This window comes from Aquarana catesbeiana, linkage group LG05, assembly GCF_042186555.1.
Source record: "Aquarana catesbeiana isolate 2022-GZ linkage group LG05, ASM4218655v1, whole genome shotgun sequence".
NCBI lineage: Eukaryota > Metazoa > Chordata > Amphibia > Anura > Ranidae > Aquarana > Aquarana catesbeiana.
Window position 1 is genome coordinate 161133686 of NC_133328.1, and position 21277 is coordinate 161154962.

Consider the following 21277-nt stretch of genomic DNA (forward strand, 5'->3'; position numbering starts at 1 on the left):
AAAGAGCAGGGTGCTTTATTTGGTCACCAACAGTACTATGAATGCACATAGTGGGGTTGATTTTACTAAAATTGGTGCAAAATCTGGTGCACTGTAGTCAAATGGCTCCTAACTTCAGCTTTTTTTTTTTTTTTTTTTTTTTTATCAAGAAGATCTTCAGCTTGTTCAATTGAGCTTTGACACAAAAAACAAAAAATAAAACAGATTTTGCACTCTCCAGTTTTAGTAAATCAACCCCATTGTCTATTAACAACCTCAAAGCCATGGAATCAGCTTTGATATCAACTTGGGTTGCACCGATGCTAGTATCGGTGTTGATATCAAGCATTTGCATGATTATCGGTACTCAAATGCTTCGATGCTTAATCCGACACCTGTTGTATCGGACCAGGCATCCTCAGTGCAGCAGGGGGGGCTGAGCAGCCTTACAGGTGATCGGTGTGGCGGCGGGGGCAGTTACAAGCACTGTTCCCACTGTATAGTCTTTCAGTAAAGCAGCTGACAGCTGCTTCTCTCCCTCTCCCTCCTGCGGCTGTCAGCTGCATTATTGAAAGGCTATACAGGGAAATCGTTGCTTGTAACTGCCCCGCCGCACACCGACCACCCCTGACCACCCCTGACTATCCCCGGATCCTCCTTCCTCTCTCCGTGTCCTCCTCTGGGTCCCCCCCCCCGTCCCAGAACTGTCAGGATGGAGAGCGGAGGAATTATGTCATTTACCGGCTCCTTCCTTTTCCGAATGCACAAAGTCAGTGATATCTGACACTGTCCATTCATAACTGAGCATTGTAAACTGTGTTTTATGATGCTTCAGTTTATGAATGGAGAGGAGCCGCTATCTCCTGTCCATCCATCTTCAATGCAGCTGAGACTGCTGAGAAAGGGACAGGGAAATCTGTGCCCTCAGTCGCTTTCCCTGTCTCAAATGGGAGATGTCAGGGGTCTGTGTTCCACCCGTGATGTCTCACCAAAGCAACCCCCCCCCAGCGGGGCTGATAAATGAAAAAAGTAATAATTAAAGGTTAAATTGTAAAATAAAAAAAACAGACGCTGCCCCCCCCTCCCCCCCCCCCCCCCCCCCCCAAAAAAAGAAGGCATTGTAAAAAAAAAAAAATCCAAATAAACTGACACAGTCCACGCCTCCATCAGTGCTGCATATTAGTGCCACTGTCACATGACAGTAAAAAAGTATTGGTAATCAGTTTCGGCAAGTACTTGGAAAAAAGGTATCGGTACTTGTACTCTGTCTTAACCACTTCAGCCCCGGAAGGATTTGCCCCCTTAATGACGAGGCCGTTTTTTTACGATACGGCACTGCACCGCTTTAACTGACAATTGCGCGGTCGTACGGCGCTGTACCCAAACAATTGATGTTCTTTTTTCCCCATAATAGAGCTTTCATTTGATCACCTCTGCGTTTTTTTTTTTTTTTCACTATAAACAAAAAAAGACCATCAAATTAAAAATAAAAATTACTTTCTGCTATCATACATATCCTAAAAAAAAAAATACAAAAAAAAATGTATTCATCAGTTTAGGCTAATATATATTCTTCTACATATTTTTGGTAAAAAAAAATCCCAATAGGTGTATATTGATTGGTTTGTGCAAAAGTTATCGCTTCTACAATCTTCGGGATAGATTTAGGGACTTTTTTATTTTTTTATTGTTTTTACGGTGAATGGCGGCGATCTGCGATTTTTAGCGGATTGATCAGTGCTGTAAAAATGTCACTGGCAGGGAAGGGGTAACACTAGGCGGCGATCAAGGGGTTAAGTGTGTTCCTTCAGCGTGTCCTAACTGTAGGGGGGGGGGGTGCTTACTGGAACATGACCAGGTTCTGAGTAATTTTCTAGCAAAAAAAAAATTTATTATTTTTACATGTAGGATAGAAGTGTCAGAATTAGCCTGGGTGGTAAGTGGTTAATAAACTTTTTGTATATAACTTTTTATATCTACTGAGTTGTCTGTCCCATCTGTACCAGTAAAGTCCGATCAAAATTTGGGTTTTAGATGGAAGTGGTACTTTTTTAAGCAGCCAAATTGTTTATAATCTTTCATGTTAACATCATATCGGAGAAAAGGTATGATATTGGATCTTGCATAGTTTAGTGTTTTGTAATGGTTACGAAAAAAGGAGTTAATTTTGAGTTCTCATTTCACACATTCCACTGTACAATGGAGTTTACTTTAATATTGTTTTTTTTTTTTTTTTGTTTGTTTTTTCAGACATCTGAACAAGAAACAAAAGGCCTACCAAGCAAAAAAGGAATAGTACAATCAATAGTAGGCCAGGGTTATCATCGTAAGATAATCTTGGCCTCTCAGTCTGTTCAAAATCTCCTTTACAAGTAAGACTTTCTATTATGTGTTTTATGTGCTAATAAAATAAAATGGTAGAAGGGCCACACAAGTCCAACCTTTTTTTTTTTTTTTTTTTTTTTATTTTTCTTTCGAGTAATGATTGCAGCTTTTGGGGGAGTGGTGCTTTGAATTTTTGCAAGGCACTGCTTCCCGTTTTTCCTTTTCTTTTTTCCCTTCTCCCCTAAACTTTTTGACATTCCATTCACTTCTATGTGTGGCTGCTCAGCTGAGCTGAGTGACCACACATAAAAAAGCAGTCTCCAAGAGATCTGTGGAGTGGTGAGAAAAACTGCAGCAGTGTTGTAGTTTTCCACACCGCTCTGCACCACAGGCGACAGCTGCGGGAAAGTGTGAACAGGACACATAGAAAACCATTGTTTTCTGTGTACCCTTTCAGAGAGCCTATGCAGAAAAACGCAGCTCTCTGTGATATTGTGAATGGGCCTTGCAGCTTTCTGCGCAGAAAAAAATCTGCACATGATACCAGTGTTGTGTGAACAGGGCACATAGAAAACAATTGTTTTCTTTGTGCCCTTGCAGAGACAGGAGGCAGAAATCTAATTTCTCTGTTCCATTGTATGAATGAGGCCTTAGTAATTGAAAAAAAACCTGCCTCATCCTCAACCATGGGATATCGGTCAGTGCCAGGGTTATTGCGGCTCCCTTCCTGGAAACACTAATACCCTCCTATTCTGCATCTATTTTTGTGAGTACCCTGCAAGGTAACATTTAGAAATGTTGAGACAAGGCACAGATGGCATGAGGAAAACAGAGCCTAATAGCATTCATGCTACAGACAGCGCTGGCAAAAACAAATGTAATGCTCAAGGTAATAGCTGTACCCCTGCAATGGAGCAAGGTCCTACACTGACAAAGCTCTCTTTCTCTAATTCTAGCTCCCAATCAATTGCACAGCAGACAGCCTAGGTATCTGACTGAAGCACATTTCACTGAAAGTTTGTCTGACTTCCTTGAGAAACGCAACTCTTTTAGAACCTTCAATGTTACATAGTTACATAGTAGGTGAGGTTGAAAAAAGACACAAGTCCATCAAGTCCAACCTATGTGTGATTATGTGTCAGTATTACATTGTATATCCCTGTATGTTGTCATTCAGGTGCTTATCTAATAGTTTCTTGAAGCTATCGATGCTCCCCGCTGAGACCACCGCCTGTGGAAGGGAATTCCACATCTTTGCCGCTCTTACAGTAAAGAACCCTCTACGTAGTTTAAGGTTAAACCTCTTTTCTTCTAATTTTAATAAGTGGCCATGAGTCTTGTTAAACTCTCTTCTGCGAAAAAGTTTTATTTCTATTGTAGGGTCACCAGTACGGTATTTGTATATTGAAATCATATCCCCTCTCAAGCATCTCTTCTCCAGAGAGAATAAGTTCAGTGCTCGCAACCTATCCTCATAACTAAGATCCTCCAGACCCTTTATTAGCTTTGTTGCCCTTCTTTGTACTCGCTCCATTTCCAGTACATCCTTCCTGAGGACTGGTGCCCAGAACTTGACAGCATACTCTAGGTGCAGCCGGACCAGAGTCTTGTAGAGTGGGAGAATTATCGTTTTATCTCTGGAGTTGATCCCCTTTTTAATGCATGCCAATATTCTGTTTGCTTTGTTAGCAGCAGCTTGGCATTGCATGCCATTGCTGAGCCTATCATCTACTAGGTCCCCCAGGTCCTTTTCCATCCTAGATTCCCCCAGTGGTTCTCCCCCCAGTGTATAGATTGCATTCATATTTTTGCCACCCAAATGCATTATTTTACATTTTTTTTACATTGAACCTCATTTGCCATGTAGTTGCCCACCCCATTAATTTGTTCAGATCTTCTTGCAAGGTTTCCACATCCTGCGGAGAAGTTATTGCCCTGCTTAGCTTAGTATCGTCTGCAAATACAGAGATTGAACTGTTTATCGCATCCTCCAGGTAGTTTATGAACAAATTAAATAGGATTGGTCCCAGCACAGAACCCTGGGGAACCCCACTACCCACCCCTGACCATTCCGAGTACTCCCCATTTATCACCACCCTCTGAACTCGCCCTTTTAGCCAGTTTTCAATCCATGTACTCTCCCTATGGTCCATGCCAACGGACCTTAATTTGTACAGTAAACATTTATGGGGAACTGTGTCAAATGCTTTTGCAAAATCCAGATACACCACAGGCCTTCCTTTATCTACATGGCAACTCTCCTCCTCATAGAAGGTTAGTAGATTTGTTTGGCAAGAACGATTCTTCATGAATCCATGCTGGTTACTGCTAATGATACTGTTCTCGTTACTAAAATCTTGTATATAGTCCCTTATCATCCCCTCCAAGAGTTTACATACTATTGATGTTAGGCTAACTGGTCTGTAATTCCCAGGGATGTATTTTGGGCCCTTTTTAAATATTGGGGCATTTTTTTAATCAGCTGGTACCATTCCAGTCAGTAGACTGTCAGTAAAAATTAGGAACAACGGTCTGGCAATCACTTGACTGAGTTCCCTAAGTACCCTCGGATGTAAGCCATCTGGTCCCGGTGATTTATTAATGTTAAGTTTCTCAAGTCTAATTTTAATTCTGTCCTCTGTTAACCATGGAGGTGCTTCCTGTGTTGTGTCATGAGGATAAACACTGCAGTTTTGGTTACTGAAGCCCCCCGATAAACTCGTGAAGACTGAGGAGAAGAATAAATTCAATACCTTTGCCATCTCCCCATCCTTTGTAACCAGATGTCCTTCCTCATTCTTTATGGGGCCAATATGGTCTGTCCTCCCCTTTTTTACTGTTTACATACTTAAAGAATTTCTTGGGATTTTTTTTGCTCTCCTCCACTATGTGTCTTTCATGTTCTATCTTAGCCGTCCTAATTGCACCCTTACATTTCTTGTTGCATTCTTTATAAAGACTGAATGCTGAGGATGATCCCTCAACCTTGTATTTTTTGAAAGCCTTCTCCTTTGCATATGCATTTTTACATTGGAGTTAAGCCATCCAGGACTTTTGTTCGCTCTTTTAAATGTATTACCCAATGGGATACATTGGCTAATGCCCTTATTTAATATGCTCTTAAAGCAAACCCATCTTTCCTCCGTATTCTTTGTTCCTAATATTTTATCCCAATTTATGCCTTTTAGCAAGGTTTGTAGTGTAGGGAAGTTGGCTCTTTTGAAATTGTGTCTTTGTATTCCCTATGTTTCCTATTTGTGTGATTTATACTGAAACGAATTGACCTATGATTGCTGTTACCTAAATTGCCCCGTATTTCCACATCCGTGATCAGGTCTGTATTGTTGGTAATCAGTAGTACCAGTAATGTTTTATTTCTAGTTGGTGTGTCTACCATCTGACCCATAAAATTTTCCTGCAAGACATTGAGGAACTTGCGAACCTTAAATGAATGCACGGTTCCCTCCGCCCAGTCTATGTCTGGATAATTAAAATCCCCCATTGTGATAACACTTCCCATCCTTGCTGCTAATCCAAATTGTGATAGGAGATCTGTCTCCACTTCCTCCCTCAGGTTAGGGGGCCTATAGCATACTCCCAGTATTATTTTCCCCTTAGCTTCATCCCTTTGGAGCTCTACCCATAAGGATTCCACCTCCTCCCTAGCTCCCTCAGTGCTGTCATCTCTCACATTCACTTGTACATTATTCTTGATATATAGGCATACCCCTCCCCCCTTTTTACCCTTTCTATCCTTGCGGTAAAAGGTATACCCTTGAATGTTTGCCAGCCAATCATGAGAGCTGTTGAACCAGGTCTCTGAAATTCCCACAAAATCCAAATCCTCCTCGTACAACAGTATCTCTAGTTCACCCATCTTGTCTGCCATGCTCCTGGCATTGGTGAACATGCCACATAGTTTAGACCGGTCGCATATTGTCCTCGTATTGGGTGTTTCGAGATTGCAACTAGGACTTGCTACTATACTTACCTTGTATTTTTGTGCTTTGGTCAACCTACCACTAATGCCCCCAATACTACACTCTGGAATATCTTCCGCGCTGACTATCTCTACCTCTGGACCCTCCCCCCATCACCTAGTTTAAAAACCCCTCTAACTTTTTGGCCATCTTCATTCCCAGCAGATCTGCACTCTCCTCATTTAGTTGCAGTCCGTCCCTTCTATAGTACCGGCTATCGACTGAGAAGTCGGCCCAGTCCTCCAGGAACCCAAACCCCTCCTTACTACACCAGCTCTTCAGCCACTTGTTTACTTCCCTAATCTCCCTCTGCCTTTCTGGTGTGGCTCGATGTACCGGTAGTATTCCTGAGAATACTACCTTGGGGGTCCTTTTCCTCAATTTAGCTCCTAAGTCCCTAAAATCGTTGTTTAGGACACTCCATCTGCCTCTGACTTTGTCATTGGTGCCAACGTGCACCATGACAGCTGGGTCTTTCCCAGCCCCTCCCAGTAATCTGTCCACAAGATCCGTGATGTGCTGAACCCGAGCGCCCGGTAGACCACATACTGTGTCTTACACAGTATGTGTAACATACAGTATGTGGTTACAGATTGCCCTCTCTGTCCGTCTAAGAATTGAGTCCCCTACCACCAGAATCTGTCTTTGCTTTCCCTTCGCTGCCCCCCCACCCTCACTGGAGGAGTTCTTCCCCCGGCAGCTAGGAGAGTCCCTCAGTTCCAGCAGTGCTGGTCCCTGACTGGTTTCACCAATGTCACTCAATGGAGTGTACTTATTGGGATGCTCCAGTCCTGGATCGGCCTCCCTGGAACTTCCCCCTCTACCCTTCCTGTCACCCATCTACTCTTATGTCAAGTGCCCAAAAGCGCTCTTCTGCCTCTCCACCACCTGAATGTATTCAGGTATGTGACCCAGAGTCTCCTAACCTATGGAAGAAGGTGAGGTGGACACAGAAGAGAATCCTGCAAAGGAATTTTCACCTTCTGCATTTTATGAGGCACACTTTTATCTCACAAAAAATAGCCAAAGACTACAATTACTATAGATATTTTTCTAGCTGACAGGAGTCCTTTCACTCCACTTAGGCATTCTTCTCTAAGTCAAAGGTGGTTCAATCCTTTTGTTGCATACTTCAGACCCAAAAGCCCTTCAAGCCTACCCAGAAGCCCTCCTCATAATGAAGTGGCACCCTCACTCCCCAGAGTGGTTAGATATCTGTTGGCTTTTGCACCAGTCTGGATCAGAGATGTCATGGACCTCCTAAGTCCGATCTACTACCATTTCCAGGGTCTACAAAATAGAATGCCCATTCTTGCCCAACCCCCTTGATTTCTAACCTTCCAGTGTGCCAACATCACCTCAGAAACAGGCAGGTTTGTGGGCTGCCCTAAATCTGCTTCAGTCATAAGAAATGGTAATCCCAGTTCCTGCAGAGTAAAAGTGCTAAAGGTTTTACTCCAAACCTATTTTAGTGTTTCAAAACTGATTTGAAGCATTCACCCCATTTTCGACTTTAAATCTATGAATGGAAATCTGTGTGTGCCCAAATTTTGCAAGGAGTCAGTAAGATCTGTCATCGATTCGCTCCGGAATTTGTGGCATCAGTCAACATCCAAGAAGCCTATTTTCACATTCCCATCTTTCCTGCGCTCCAAAGCTTTCTAGGCTTTGCTGTGGGTAACCAACGCTTTCAATTTGTTAATAAGCCAGCAAAACCAGTGCAATCACTGCAGTGTTAGTAACTGACAATCTCCAGTGAAATAATATAAATGTATGCAAAATGTGTGCAATTTAATTATAATACCTCAAAAAAACATACACATATAGCTATGTGCCTCAATACTGCTACCCACACTGTGTTCCCTCATGTGCCCACCAAAGTTATATATATAACAGTGCCACGCAGTATCATGTAACAAACGATACAAAGCCCCAGACTTTGTGCACATTTTCAGTTGAGTTTTTTTACTTTTTTGGCTGATCTTACTTAAAAAATAGGATTTAATATATGGAGAGCACTATCTCTACCTTTCTTTTTTTGAGCGTTCCACATAAAATAACTGAAGGATTGCTGTGGATGGAGGTGAATTGAAGGACACCTGGACCAAGCAGAGGGGAACAGCACTCTTGGTATACATTACCCTGTTAAAAGGATATGAGACCTGATGTTTATTGGGTCAAATCACAAGGTGAGCGTATTGGAATGGTTGGTGAAAGGCTTTGCACAATATAATGGTGGAAGATAAGTTTCAGTGAAGTCACAAAATATGGTGGCATAAGGATATATGACACAAGTCGCAAGAAATTGGTGATGGACATTTACTTTATAATTGAAGACGTTTCAATTTGTTGCTCTGCCATTCAGGCTCTCCTCTGAATTAAAAGTCTTTACAAAAATGCTTGCTCTTCTCCTGGTCCTGCTTAGACCTCAGTGCATCCAAGTCCCATGATACCTGGATGTACTTTTGCTGAAAGACTTCTCAGCCAAGGTTGCCTGAAAAAGATGATCTACTTCCTTCAAAATTTTCTGATGGCTGATCAACTTCAAGAAGTCTGCCCTTGGGCCTTCCCATTCTCAGGAGTATTTGAGGCTGATCTTGGACACAGCCCAGGCAAAAATTTTCCTTCCCCTGGAAAAGATTGCTTCTTTGTGGTCCAACGGTCAGACTCCAAGGCCAACCAGGCATCCCTCGCTTCTGCATATGGGTTCTGGGTCTTATGGTGGCCTCCTTTTAAGGAAGTTCCCTTTGTCAGTCCATGCAAGACCTTTGAAGTTCAACTTTCAAGCCTATCCCTTCTCTGGATTGCTCACTACTGCCGTCTACCTAGCTGAAAATATCCCTGGCATGGTGGATTTCCAGCCCAGCCCTAGAATCTGAGAAATCAGTCCTTCCTCCTACCTGAAAAGTAATAACAGATGCAAGGCTGGGACAGGGTCCATAATCCCCTGACTGTCCAGGGAACCTGGTCCCCATAGGATTTGATACGCCCAATCAACAACTGTCTACTCTGTCCAAATACTGGGAGTGGAAAATTGGCAAGCTGACTTCTTTTTGTCATCAAATTCTGGTCTCGGGGGAAGTGTCACACCAACCTGAGACCTCCCTGATGCTCTGTCAGAAATGGGCAACACTATATGGATATCATGGCCTCCAAATTCAACAAAAAGCTGAACAGGTTTGTTGTCAGGTCCAGGCATCCCCTAGCCTTCATGATGGATGCCCTGGTGATTCCTTGGTCTCTGTTCAGACTGATGTATGCATTACCTCCAGTGACGATTCTCCTTTGACTGCTCGGCAAAATACGGGAAGAACGGATTCCAGTAATCCTCCTCGCTCAAAATTGCCCAGGATAACTTAGTACACAGATTTACAGAGACCCCTGGCAGACGAGCCTTGGCCTCTTCCAACTAGGCCAGACCTCTAATCACGGGGCCCTTTGTTCCACCATGCTTCTCAGTCATTGGCTTTAATGGCATTGCTGTTGAAACTTGGGTCCTAAAGGATATAAACATTGCTGGCTACCATCACTCCTGGAGGGCCTACTTTGGCTGGTGCCAAAGTGGTCAGCACACAACCCCTGCCCATATTTTTTTCCTCACATCCTGGCCTTCTTTCATTCAGGCCTTGACCAGCATCTGGCTCTTAGTACTGTAAAGGGACATATTTCCATTCTATTCCAGAAACCTTTGGCTTAATACTTATCAAGACCTTTTATACATGGAGTTGCTCATGTTAACCAAGACCTGCTGTGTCTCCATGGGATCTAAATCTAGTGCTTTTAGTTCTTCAGAAAGCTCCCTTTGAACCGATTCAGGACATCATCCTATTGGTGGATCTCATAGGTAAGATGGACTTTTTGGTGGCCATTACCTTCATGAGGAGTGTCTCAGAGTTGTTAATCCCTCGAAATGATGCTTTTCTAATCTTACACAGGGACAAGGAGGTCCTGAAACCCGGCCTTTTTTTTTCCTCCCCAAGGGAGTCTATGCCTTTCACCTTAATGAGGAAATTGTTATATGTTCCCTATGCCATACTCCAAAAACATGCCAAGGAGCTTTCGCTCCACTGCCTGGCTGTGGTCAGAGCAGTTAGGCTCTACTTAGCTGCAACATCTTCTTTCAGAAATGCGGAGTTCCTTTTTGTTCTCCCCTGAAGGGACATCCTGCTTCCTCTTCCACCATTGCAAGGAGGCTCAGGCTGATCGTTTCCAAGGCTTATTCCCTCAAGGGATCAATTTTTCCCTTCCATATTGGGGCCCATTCCACCAAATCTGTTGACGTTGGGTTTTTTGGCATCGAGCATCAGTTTTGCAGGTTTGCAAGGCTACCACCTGGTCTTCTGTTAATACTTTTTTCAACGTTTTATTGGGTGGATGTTCTGGCATCTGCTGAAGTGAGCTTTGGCTGCAAGGTGCTTTCAAGCCATCAGCTGAGTGTTTACAGCCTGTTGACTCTTTCTTGGGGACATCCCAAGGTGTATGACTTTCTGTCCTGTACTGTATGATTTAACATAATGGTAATTTTGACTTGCCAGTAAATTCAATATCTTGGAGTACAGTATAGGACACAGGTCCCCCTGTCTCTCCTTATTGCTTGCTACAAAACTGTAGTCCCAACAGTGAGTGTGGGTTTACATTGAGGGAGCATTGGGGTATTCCCAGCAGAGCTTTAGGCAGTATTCAGTCATCAGTAGGTAGTGGAGTATAACCCATGGCTGAAATCCTGTCCCCTGTTCTATACTGTATTCCAAGATATGGAATTTGCTGGTATGTCCAAATTCCTGTGTTTATCAGCCAATCAGCTCCTCTCCCGGGCATGCAGGAGGAAAAAGCATGGGAAATAGGCTATCATTGTGTTCTTGCTTCCTTGTCCATTTCTACTATAATAGGCTATTGTGAGTCATCCTTTTTTTTCTCAGCTTCAGTTGTCTGCAAAAGACACTAGATGTGCAATTTGAAATGACGGTCTGAGTTATAAAATTGCCTTACCAAAATAATTCTTTTGGCCCATAATTTTTTCATGAATATGTATTTCAACAGTATTATGTAGCTTTTTTATCTTTAAAAGGGAAGCCCTTCTATCTTTTTTTCCAGTAAATCTTTCTGCTTCAGATGTAACTTTGGAAATTTATTTATTTTTTGCTATATTACACGATTGTATATTATACAGACATGTAACCACTGGATGGCACATCTGTTTGTGTCTGTGTGTATTTATTTCTTATATTCATTTTATTAAAGTGTTTGTTAACCCCTCCAAAAAAAGTTCCTGTTCCCTTAAAGAATGTTATACAGCACAGTGCTTTGTGCTGTGTCATTTGGACCCCCGTATCACCTAAAATACCTGGCTGATCCTGTCTGGCTACATCCTCCCCCCTGCAAACTGACCACAATAATCATGGCTGCTAAAGCCCTGACACCGTGGTCAGTTTGCGTGATTCCTTCATCTACAGCCTGCTATCTGTCTCCTGTGTCCTCCCCCCTCCCCTATCTGCCGGTCTCTGTTTGCCCCCCCTCCCCACTCCTGCTGCTCTCATAGCTGCTATTAAATACTCCATCCTCTCTGTACCATTTATAATTGTGCCTGTGTTCTGTAAAAAATCTGCCAAATTTGTACCTATGAGTACGGCTCCAGGCGCTCAGCTGATTGTCGGTGCTCTCTCTCCCCCTCCTCCCCAGCTGACGTCAGCGGGAGGGCTCGGCCCTTCCCACTGGAGCTGTGGGACGGCGAGAGAGAAGTCAGCTGAGTGCCAGAGCCGAGCTCATATAGGTACAATCGGGCATATTTTTTACAGAACACAGGGACAATTATTATAATGGTACCGAGAGGACGGGAGTATTTAATAGAAGTGGGTTAACAACCACTTTAAAAGAATGTTTTGCACTTTGTAAACGTTAGGTGATTTGGATGTGTGGGATTTTACATACCAGTGTTTAATTTACTATTGGCAGTTTTTGTGCATATTAATCTTATTATTTTTGTTTACTTTAGCGATGGGGAATCATCTGCTATTCCAGTAGCCAGCATGGAGTTTGCTGCAATATGTTTAAGGAATGCTCTCCTCCTTTTACCAGAGGACCTACAGGAAGTTAATAAAGAAAATGGTGCAAAGAATAACAGTCAAACAGGCAGCACAGATTCGGGTGGGGAAAACAATGAAGGATGCAGGTAAATACATCTTTCCAGTTCTGCAGATATGACCTACAGTCATGGCAAAAAATATTAGCACCCCTGCATTTGTGTCAGATAATGTACGACTTTGCCCAGAAAATTGTTGCAATTGCAAATGTTTAGGCATTCTCATGTTTATTTCTTTTCTTTGTATAGGTAAGACACAAAAAAGTGGAGAAACAAAAAGCCAAATCTGACACCTTCCACGCTCCAAAAATGGACTGGACAAAATTATTGGCACCTTCTCAAAATTGTAAGAAGTAATTGCATTCCAAGTTTGTAATGGTCCTGTAATTTGTAATTGAACTCACCTGTATCAATTGACAGGTGCTGACAATATAGAAATTACAATGGCAACAAATTAAAATGGTGAAAAATTGACTCAACCTTTCTGTTTGTGTGTGTGTGTGTGTGTCTGTGTGCCACACAGAGCATGGAGAAGAGGAAAGTGCAGCGAAGAATTGTCTGAGGATTTTAGAACAAAAATTGTGGAAAAGCATGGACAATCTCAAGGTTACAAGTCCATCTCCAGAGATTTTATTGTTCCCATGCCCACTGTGTGCAACATTGTCAAAAAGTTTACAGCCCATGGCACTGTAGCTCATCTCCCTGAATGTGGACGAAAGAGAAAAATTGATCAAAGATTTCAGGGAAGGATTGTTTGGTGGATAAAGAACCTCGCTCAACTTCCAGACAAATTCAAGCTGACCTTCAGGCACAGGGTACAACTGTGCAGCTTGCACTATACATCACTATCTGAATGAAAAGGGACACTATGGTAGGAAACCCAAGAGGACACCACTGCTGACACAGAAACATTAAAAAGCCAGATTGGAGTTTTCCAAATCTTACTTGAGGAAGCAAAAATCCTTTTGGGAGAATGTGGTTTGGACAGACGGAACAAAAGTACAACTTTTTGGTAAAGCCCATCATTCTACTGTTTTCAGAAAAAGAAATGAGGCCTTTAAAGACTAGACTACAGTCCCTACACTCAAAATGGTGGCGGTTCACTGATGTTTTGGGGTTGCTTTGCTGCTTTAGGCACTGGATACCTTGACTGTGTGCATGGCATTATGAAATCTGAAGACTACCAAAGATTTCTGGGGTGCAATGTAAGGCCCAGTGTCAGAAAGTTGGGTCTTACAGCAGGACAATGACCTAAAGCACATGTCAAAAAGTACCCAGAAATGGTTTAAGCGCTGGAGAGTACTGAACTGGCCAGCGATGAGTCCAGATCTAAATTCCGTAGAGCACCTGTGGGGAGATCTCAGCAGTTGGGGGAAAAAGAACCCTTCCAATCTGAGAGACCTGGAGCAATTTGCAAAAGAAGAGTGGTCCAAAATCCCAGTAGAGAGTTGTAAAACTCATTGATGGCCACAGGAAGCAATTGATTTAAGTTATTTTTTCCAAGTGGCGTGCTATCAAATAGTACATTAAGGGTACCAATAATTTGTCCAGTCTATTTTTGGAATTTTGTGTGGAATGTGTCAGATTTGGCTTTTTGTTTCTCCGCTTTTTTGTGTCCTACCAATAGAAACAAAAGAAATAAACATGAGAATGCCTAAAACATCTATAATTGCAACAATATTTTGGGCGAAAGTGGTGCATTAGCTGACAGAAATGCCAATACTGTACATGAGGAAACCTGTACTGAGGTCCGCAAAACTGTTGATTTCCTGTAGAAAAAAACTAGTTGCCTGGCTGTTTCTGACTTTAATACTTTCTTAGTCACTAACTTGAAACAAATATGCAGTTTAGGGTTCCTAATCTGCATACAATGTGTGACAGAAGTAAAGCCATGGGATGATCATGACAACCAGGAAACTAGCATTTTCAGCAGAAGCGGTTGGCAATGACAGGCTGCATTTTTTCTTAGTACAGATTGCTGTGGAAAGTTCATTAATCTATGGCAGCCAATTAAATTTCATTCATTGCATGGCTTTATGATTAATTTGATTTGGTTCCCAGGCGTTACACTAATATAATAAAACAAATTGTTTTAGTTTTCAGTTATTTATTACCCCCACTCTCACACATTAAATTGGAACTAAACCTTATGCTTGCCTAACAATTAAAGACCAACAAGGTATAAAAGGCACTAAATCCAGGTGCCACAAATTACTTTGTGACAAAAATAGGTTATCCAAACTCCAGCAGGTCATAGTCGAAAAATGAAAATGGCTCATATGATTGTACCAACAGTTTTTTGATTCTTTAAAAAAAAAACAAACAAAAAAAAAAAAAACGGCATGTAGGATCACAGGCACTTTCAATTGCGGCATGAATATTGTGTGTTGCACACTAATGATGCGAAAAACGAACAATTTGACGTTCAGCCCAAGTTTGTTAATTTTTCGACTTTGTCTATGGCCTGCTATATATGCACATGATTTAAAATGGACCACTTTTTAAGCAATCTCCCCTCCTGCTAGCTGTGTTACTAGATTGGATTAACCACTTCAGCTCCGGAAGGTTTTGTCCTTTTTCCCTCACAAATAGAGCTTTCTTTTGGTGATAGTTGATTACTTCCTGCTGTTTTTATTTTTTACCCTATAAACAAAAAAGAGCAACAATTTTGAAAAAAACAATGTTTTTAACTTTCTGCTATAAAACACACCTAAATATAAAAATGTAAAATTTAAATTTCTTCATCAATTTAGGCCAATATGTATTCTGTTACATATTTTTGGTAAAAAAAACCCAATAAGCATATATTGATTGGTTTGCGCAAAAGTTATAGTGTCTACAAACTACGGGGTATTTTTATGGCATTTTTATTTATTTTACTAGTAATGGCAGCGATCAGTGATTTTTAGCGGTGCTGCAACATTGTGGCTGACAAATCGGACATCTAACTGACACTTGACACTTTTTTTGGGGAACCAGTGACATTTTTACAATGATCAGTGCTAAAAATATGTACTGTTACTGCTACTAATGACACTGGCAGGGAAGGGGTTAACACCAGGGGCGATCAAAGGGTTAAGTGTGTCCCTAGGAAATACTTGCTAACTGACTGGGTGAACACAGAGATCCGTGTTCCTGCTTAGCAGAAACAGAAGATCTGTGTCCTCCCCTGTCAGAACGGCGATCTGCCTCTCTGGGGAATGATCACGGGTGGCCGACAGACCTGCTAATTGACTCACCCTCTGTCCAAATAGTATACAGGTATGTATATGTGGTAGGTGGTCTTTATTGGTCATAATTCAGAAGTGACAAAATACACTTTAACCACTTAAAAAAAAAAAAACCTGCAAGACAAAGTCATAATAAGCTAATAATGCGTAGCATAATACTAGCTCATTATGATATACTCACCTTAGATCGAAGCCCCTGCTGCACTGCTCCGGCCAGGGACATCACTCCTGGAATTACTTCCGGGTATCGCGGGCTCCGACACTGTGATTGGCCGGAGCTGTGATAACGTCACTCCAGTGCATGCGCCACCGGTAACAGCACACTAACTGAAGCAACGTCACGAATTGCTTCAGTGCACACGTGCTGATGACATCAGCGCATGCAGATACAGGGGATATCTCCTAAGCCGTGTAGGTTTAGGAGATATCCGGGGTAGCTACCAGGTAAGCCTTATTTTAGGCTTACCTGTAGTCTAAAGTGGATTGTAAGGGTTTACAACCACATTAACAATGCATTGGAACATTATACAGAAAAGTAGTCTAAATGACATGAGTATATTGGTGTGTTTGGGAGCTATACAAAAGCAATCAATGCGAAGTCGGTTATTTTATTTGCACAAGTAGCCTAGCTCTTAGTTTTGTTTAAAGCAACACACCGGATTGAAAAAGTGCAGTTCATCCACAATTAAGATTTTCTCAAACTGTATTTATAAATTCATTACTTAAACAAAATAGCTCAGTTTATCTTTATGGATATCAAGCCACTAGTTTATAGCTGAATTCCAGATGCTATCTTTTTAATATCTTTACATAGGTTAGTAACTGTCTACCTCTGCTGTGTAGAAATTCTCGTCCATTGAGGGACTCAGGAGTACAAATACTGTAGAGTTATACTGGCGCCTACAAGAGGATTGAACACTGGCAAACAAAAAAAAAATGTAGGTCATCCCCTTGATAACTCTACCCAGCGTGCCTCATTATTTTTTTTTATTCTATTTTTTTGCTAGTGTCATAGGAGGATGGACATCTTTTCTTCAGCTCTATTGAAAAAATTTCTAGTCTTTGCTAGCTTTTTTTTTTCTTTGGTTTAATTTTTTGGGGATTCTTCTTTCACTGACTTCTTTCAAGATTCGGTTCTACATTGGTGCTTGAGCTGGTCTCTATATGCAGCTGTCCTGGATCATCCTTTCATCAACCTGACCTTGGAGCACTAATCCTGGACCCCACTGAACTGGAAGTGCAGGGCTTTCTTGGAATGTGACCGTAGAACACTGGGTATTGCTTAGGACGCTTTTTAGACTTTCAGATACTGGTAAAAGTCTTCCGTAGAGTACTTTGCAGGTCCAGAGCTGTGAAACTGCCTCAGTGATTGCCCTGTCTCTGAAATCCCTCTGTGTTGAGTACATGGATCAGGCTGAAGCATTGAGAGCTACCTAGCTAATTGCATTGCTAGGGGCCTTTCAAATTTGTTGCTAAAGCCAATTTAGCATAGTACAGGTTAAAGCTGAGGGAGTGAGTGCTGATGTTATCCACTGGGTTGGGTTGTGGCACATGCATCCTGTACTCCTTCTTCTTTTTTTTTTTTTCAACCATTGAACATAGCAGAAGCATTGTTCCGCTGCTGCTCCTACTGATCTCCAGTTTGTTTCTACTTGTCCAGTCTACTGTGACCTGGTCACTGCAGACCCTCATCAGCACCAGCTGCCTGGATTTGTAAGCACCTGAGGCCTTGCCCCACACTTTGGACCTAGTTGCATCACCACCATGCAAACACAGCATGACTGGACATATAAATAGATGGGGCAGTTCTGCAACTAGGGGTAGACATAGCCCATACTGCCCGAACAATTCTGATCTTGAGCACTGACACCTGTAATCTGGAATTCATTGACCCTGTAGTTTTAGGATCTACATCATCTGAGTTTCCCTCAGCTCCCTTGGGTAAGGCTGAGCCCCCTGCTTTGGACCTCAAGTGCAATCACCATTTCAGAGATACTGGCTGCAAATGCTCTAAGCATACTTTAGTGCCATCTCCTGCTGAGTCTCTGATCTTCCTGAGCCCTTAGAACAGGTCAGGTCACTGGATGCTGTGGCTGCCCCTGATTCAAATTCAGAGTCCCAACAGTCTATCACTGAAGAGACCGTTGTTTTTTAGTCATTGCAGTCTCCTGTCATCGCATAAGAATTGCAAGGGGGTTGTTTCAGCCCTTATTGATGCAGTACACACACTTAAAGATTCTACTGATGGGGAATTGTAATCCCAGTTTTGCTCTGGCAGGTTCTGCCCTCCACCGAGTGCTTGCTGTGAACTTAAACTGTCAAACTAAGGCAGAATTAGTGAGATCCCTACAAAAAGATCTCTCCGGTGCTTAGGTAGACTCTTCTTAACAGAGTGTGTAGAACAGATGTCTGGAGCCATACATTTGAGCTGTGATGGCTTTTTACAAGCATCTATCTTTCTATCCTGCATAGGTTTGATGTCTAAACAGTTGTGTAGATCACTCTGGTTACGGTGCTGAAGCGTGATGCCATATCCAAACAGCATCCGACTCCCTTGACCTTCAAGGGGCATTTGTCTATTTAGTCCTGCACTTGTTTCTATGGTCAAGGATTTCTCTAGAACCCAGAACATACTCCTGCCTCCCTGTCTAGCGACAAGTTAGTTTGAGACCCATCCTTCTACACATGCAGTAGGTGCCCCCATGGCTTTTAGAGCTTGACCATAAGGCAGTACATAAGGCTCAGAGATTGGCTAAACCCTCTTAAAAACCTTCTGCATGAAGATGTGCTCCCACTTCTACAAATGGGCGACTAAATGTGAACCCTGACAAGTGCTTGAGGAGTTTGCATCTTGGGCATCCAGGGAGCCCTTTTAGGCTCACAGGCTAACTCTTTGCTGATTCTTAGCTTCTCTGTGCTGCATCGCAGATTAATGCACATTCTGTAGTCTCCTTGAGTTCCTCTGACATCCTTGCTTCAGCCTATGTGTCAATCTAGTCTCTGGAGCTGTGCCCATCTGAGCCACCAATCTATCCTTCATGGGACATGAAAGGCCCTTCATTGTACATGGTACCTCCCAACCATCCTCCTCTCCAGAGTGGTCCCGCTGACCTACCAGATTGACTGGAACCAGTTCTGACTTCTCACTTCTTGGCATCTTTATTGTGGGACATTCAGTTTATCTCCCGTTAAGAGTCGGTTTTGTGGATCTTTATAATCAGCATCTTCCCAAAGGGCCTAACTTTTGCAAGATCTGGCCAGATTTGGCTTTGTCAGGTTTCAGAGTTGAAAATGGTCTGTCACCTGTTGATGAGACTAACCAGCCTAGTTTCCCGATAGAAAGGTGCACAGCCTGCTTTGCTCTCTGGAGAATCACCATCTTTGGTTCCTACTGCTTTACACTTTAAAACAGGTATCCTGGGCAGGTTCCCAGCTTCAGGTTCTTTTGGACACTATCTAGGTGATGCTGTGCCTTCATCACAAAGAAGGATTTCGAGTACTTCCTGTGACGGGGGAGGTAGTCTGGTCCCCTTGCTGGATGACGCAGAGTCCCAACCTCGCATTGTTTGCCCTATGGACAGTTATTTTGGAATCCGGTTCCTTTGACCTGATGGCCTCTGGACAGGGAAGAAAGGTTTATGCGCCTACAGTAGGCGCACCTCCAATGGGGTGTGGCAGGCAAAGATTGTCATTGGAGGCCCATGTGACTTCCTGGATTGTCAGCAGGTGGAACACACTAGGTTTTTCTTGGTAAGTCTCGTCACGCAATATTGCTTGTCAGGTCAGACAACCTCTTTAGTCACAGTTCTCATCCTTTTGGTCCTAGAGGGTTAGGGGTGTGCATGCCTTGGACATTCCCATGTAGTTTGGGGGATCTAGCCAGTAACACACCTCCTGTATTAGAGTGCCCCCACTCCGGCTGAAAGAGCACAGAGGGGACGTCTTTGGACAGCATCATTGTCAGTCTGGGGGGAGGGAAATGTTAAATGTATTAGCAGATTTAGATACCCTTTTTTTTTTTTTTAATTATTTTTTTACTTTGGGATAAAGTTTATATGTAAATAAATAAAAGCTGATCGTTGCAAGTACCCATGCCAGTGTGAAATGTTTTCTCATTCCTGTAAACTGAAGCATCTGGATTACAGCTTGTTCTTTTGAAAAAAAAAAAAAAACGTACTGGCTGAATTACCAGATGGAAATACGAAAATAGAAAGCTAATGCAGCTGCTACACCTAATAATTGGTAAGCTGCGAAATAATAAATGCTTGCTTTTTAATACTGGTTTAACACAAATTTATTACTGCTTTAAGGCAGTCCATTTAGTGGGGGGGTTATCCTGGGGCTGACCTACCTTTTTTTTTTTTTTTTTTTTTTTTTTTTTTTTTTTTTTTTTTTTTTTTTTTTTTTTTGTTCGCCTGTGTCCAGTACTCCTGTAGGTGGCACTATAACTAGATAGTATCTGAATTCCTTTATCCCTCAACTGACTCGAAGAAAATTTTATAATTAAAAAAATCTATTTTTGCTTTCATCACACAACGTAGTGCTTTTTAGTAAAATTAGTACCACTGCTGTGCAGCAATACAATAAACAGTCACTAAGCCCCTTGAAGCTATTGAGAATTATGATGCCTTTGGTCCTTTGAAAAAAAAATGACAGATGTAATGGCAATCCAATGAATTCTGGTGTAAATAACATTTCAATATCAGCAAGCTGAATGTATTTTCAGAATAGTGAAGCCACTTACCATGAAACTAAACACATTTGGCTTTAGAAAGAACAGGAATTTTCATTAAAGTTGAAGGACCACATTAAGCTCTATTACATGTCTCTCATGCACTACAGACACAATGTAATCCATTAGTGATGGGGTACATTTGAAAACGAAAACTTTAACTCTTATGTTATTTCTCCATTTGTGATCTGATATTTTTTTTTTTCTCTCCAGCAATAAAAGCCATGAAAGTGATAAATTTGCCCCCGCTCCACCTTCTTCTCCTCTGAAACGACAAGAGCTTGAAAATTTAAGGTAATTTTTTGCCTTGGTGCACTTGTCTTGCTGTTTTTATAAATACATTTAAAAATATGAGCTAAAAAATGTGCTTTTAGGGCAAGTCACAGCCAGTGAGCCTTGTGTTTTAAAGCCAGTTGGGTAAGTGGTGAGGTCATCTTTATATCAGGCAGTTTGACTTTTTCCCTTATCTAACCTGTTTTGAAAAGCTGAGCCTGGCTGCTTTGAATTGCAAGCCTGATTCTTTTTTTTTTTTTTAACTAATTGGCTCGATCACTCATTGTGTTGTAAGACAGTCTTAGATTGTAGTCTTAATGTTCACGAAACTGTACTGACCTCTATTCATCTGTGTCAGCATTGGTCTTCAAAATTTCTGCATTTTCTAACTTGAGGACATATGCCAACATATGGGCGGCACAGTGGTGTAGTGGGTAGCACTTTCGCCTAGCAGTAAGAAGGGTCACTGGTTCGAATCCCAACCACGACACTACCTGCCTGGAGCTTCCATGTTCTCCCTGTGCCTACGTGGGTTTCCTCTGGGTGCTCTCGATTCCTCCCACACTCCAAAGACATGCTGGTAGGTTAATTGGATCCTATCTAAATTGTCCCTAGTATGTATGAATGTGTGTTAGGGACCTTAGATTGTAAGCTCCTTGAGGGCAGGGACTGATGTGAA

General features: G+C 42.1%; 1 protein-coding gene across 2 annotated transcripts in view; it reads left to right on the top strand.

The window, feature by feature from the left end:
• Window positions 1–21277, top strand: part of CNOT10 (CCR4-NOT transcription complex subunit 10) — a 224901-nt gene that overhangs the window by 98943 nt on the left and 104681 nt on the right. For both annotated transcript variants that reach the window (XM_073630300.1, XM_073630301.1), the window contains 3 exons: window positions 2230–2351; window positions 12277–12453; window positions 20539–20619. In XM_073630300.1, coding sequence (XP_073486401.1) covers window positions 2230–2351; window positions 12277–12453; window positions 20539–20619 — 380 coding nt within the window. The remainder of the gene's footprint in view (window positions 1–2229; window positions 2352–12276; window positions 12454–20538; window positions 20620–21277) is intronic.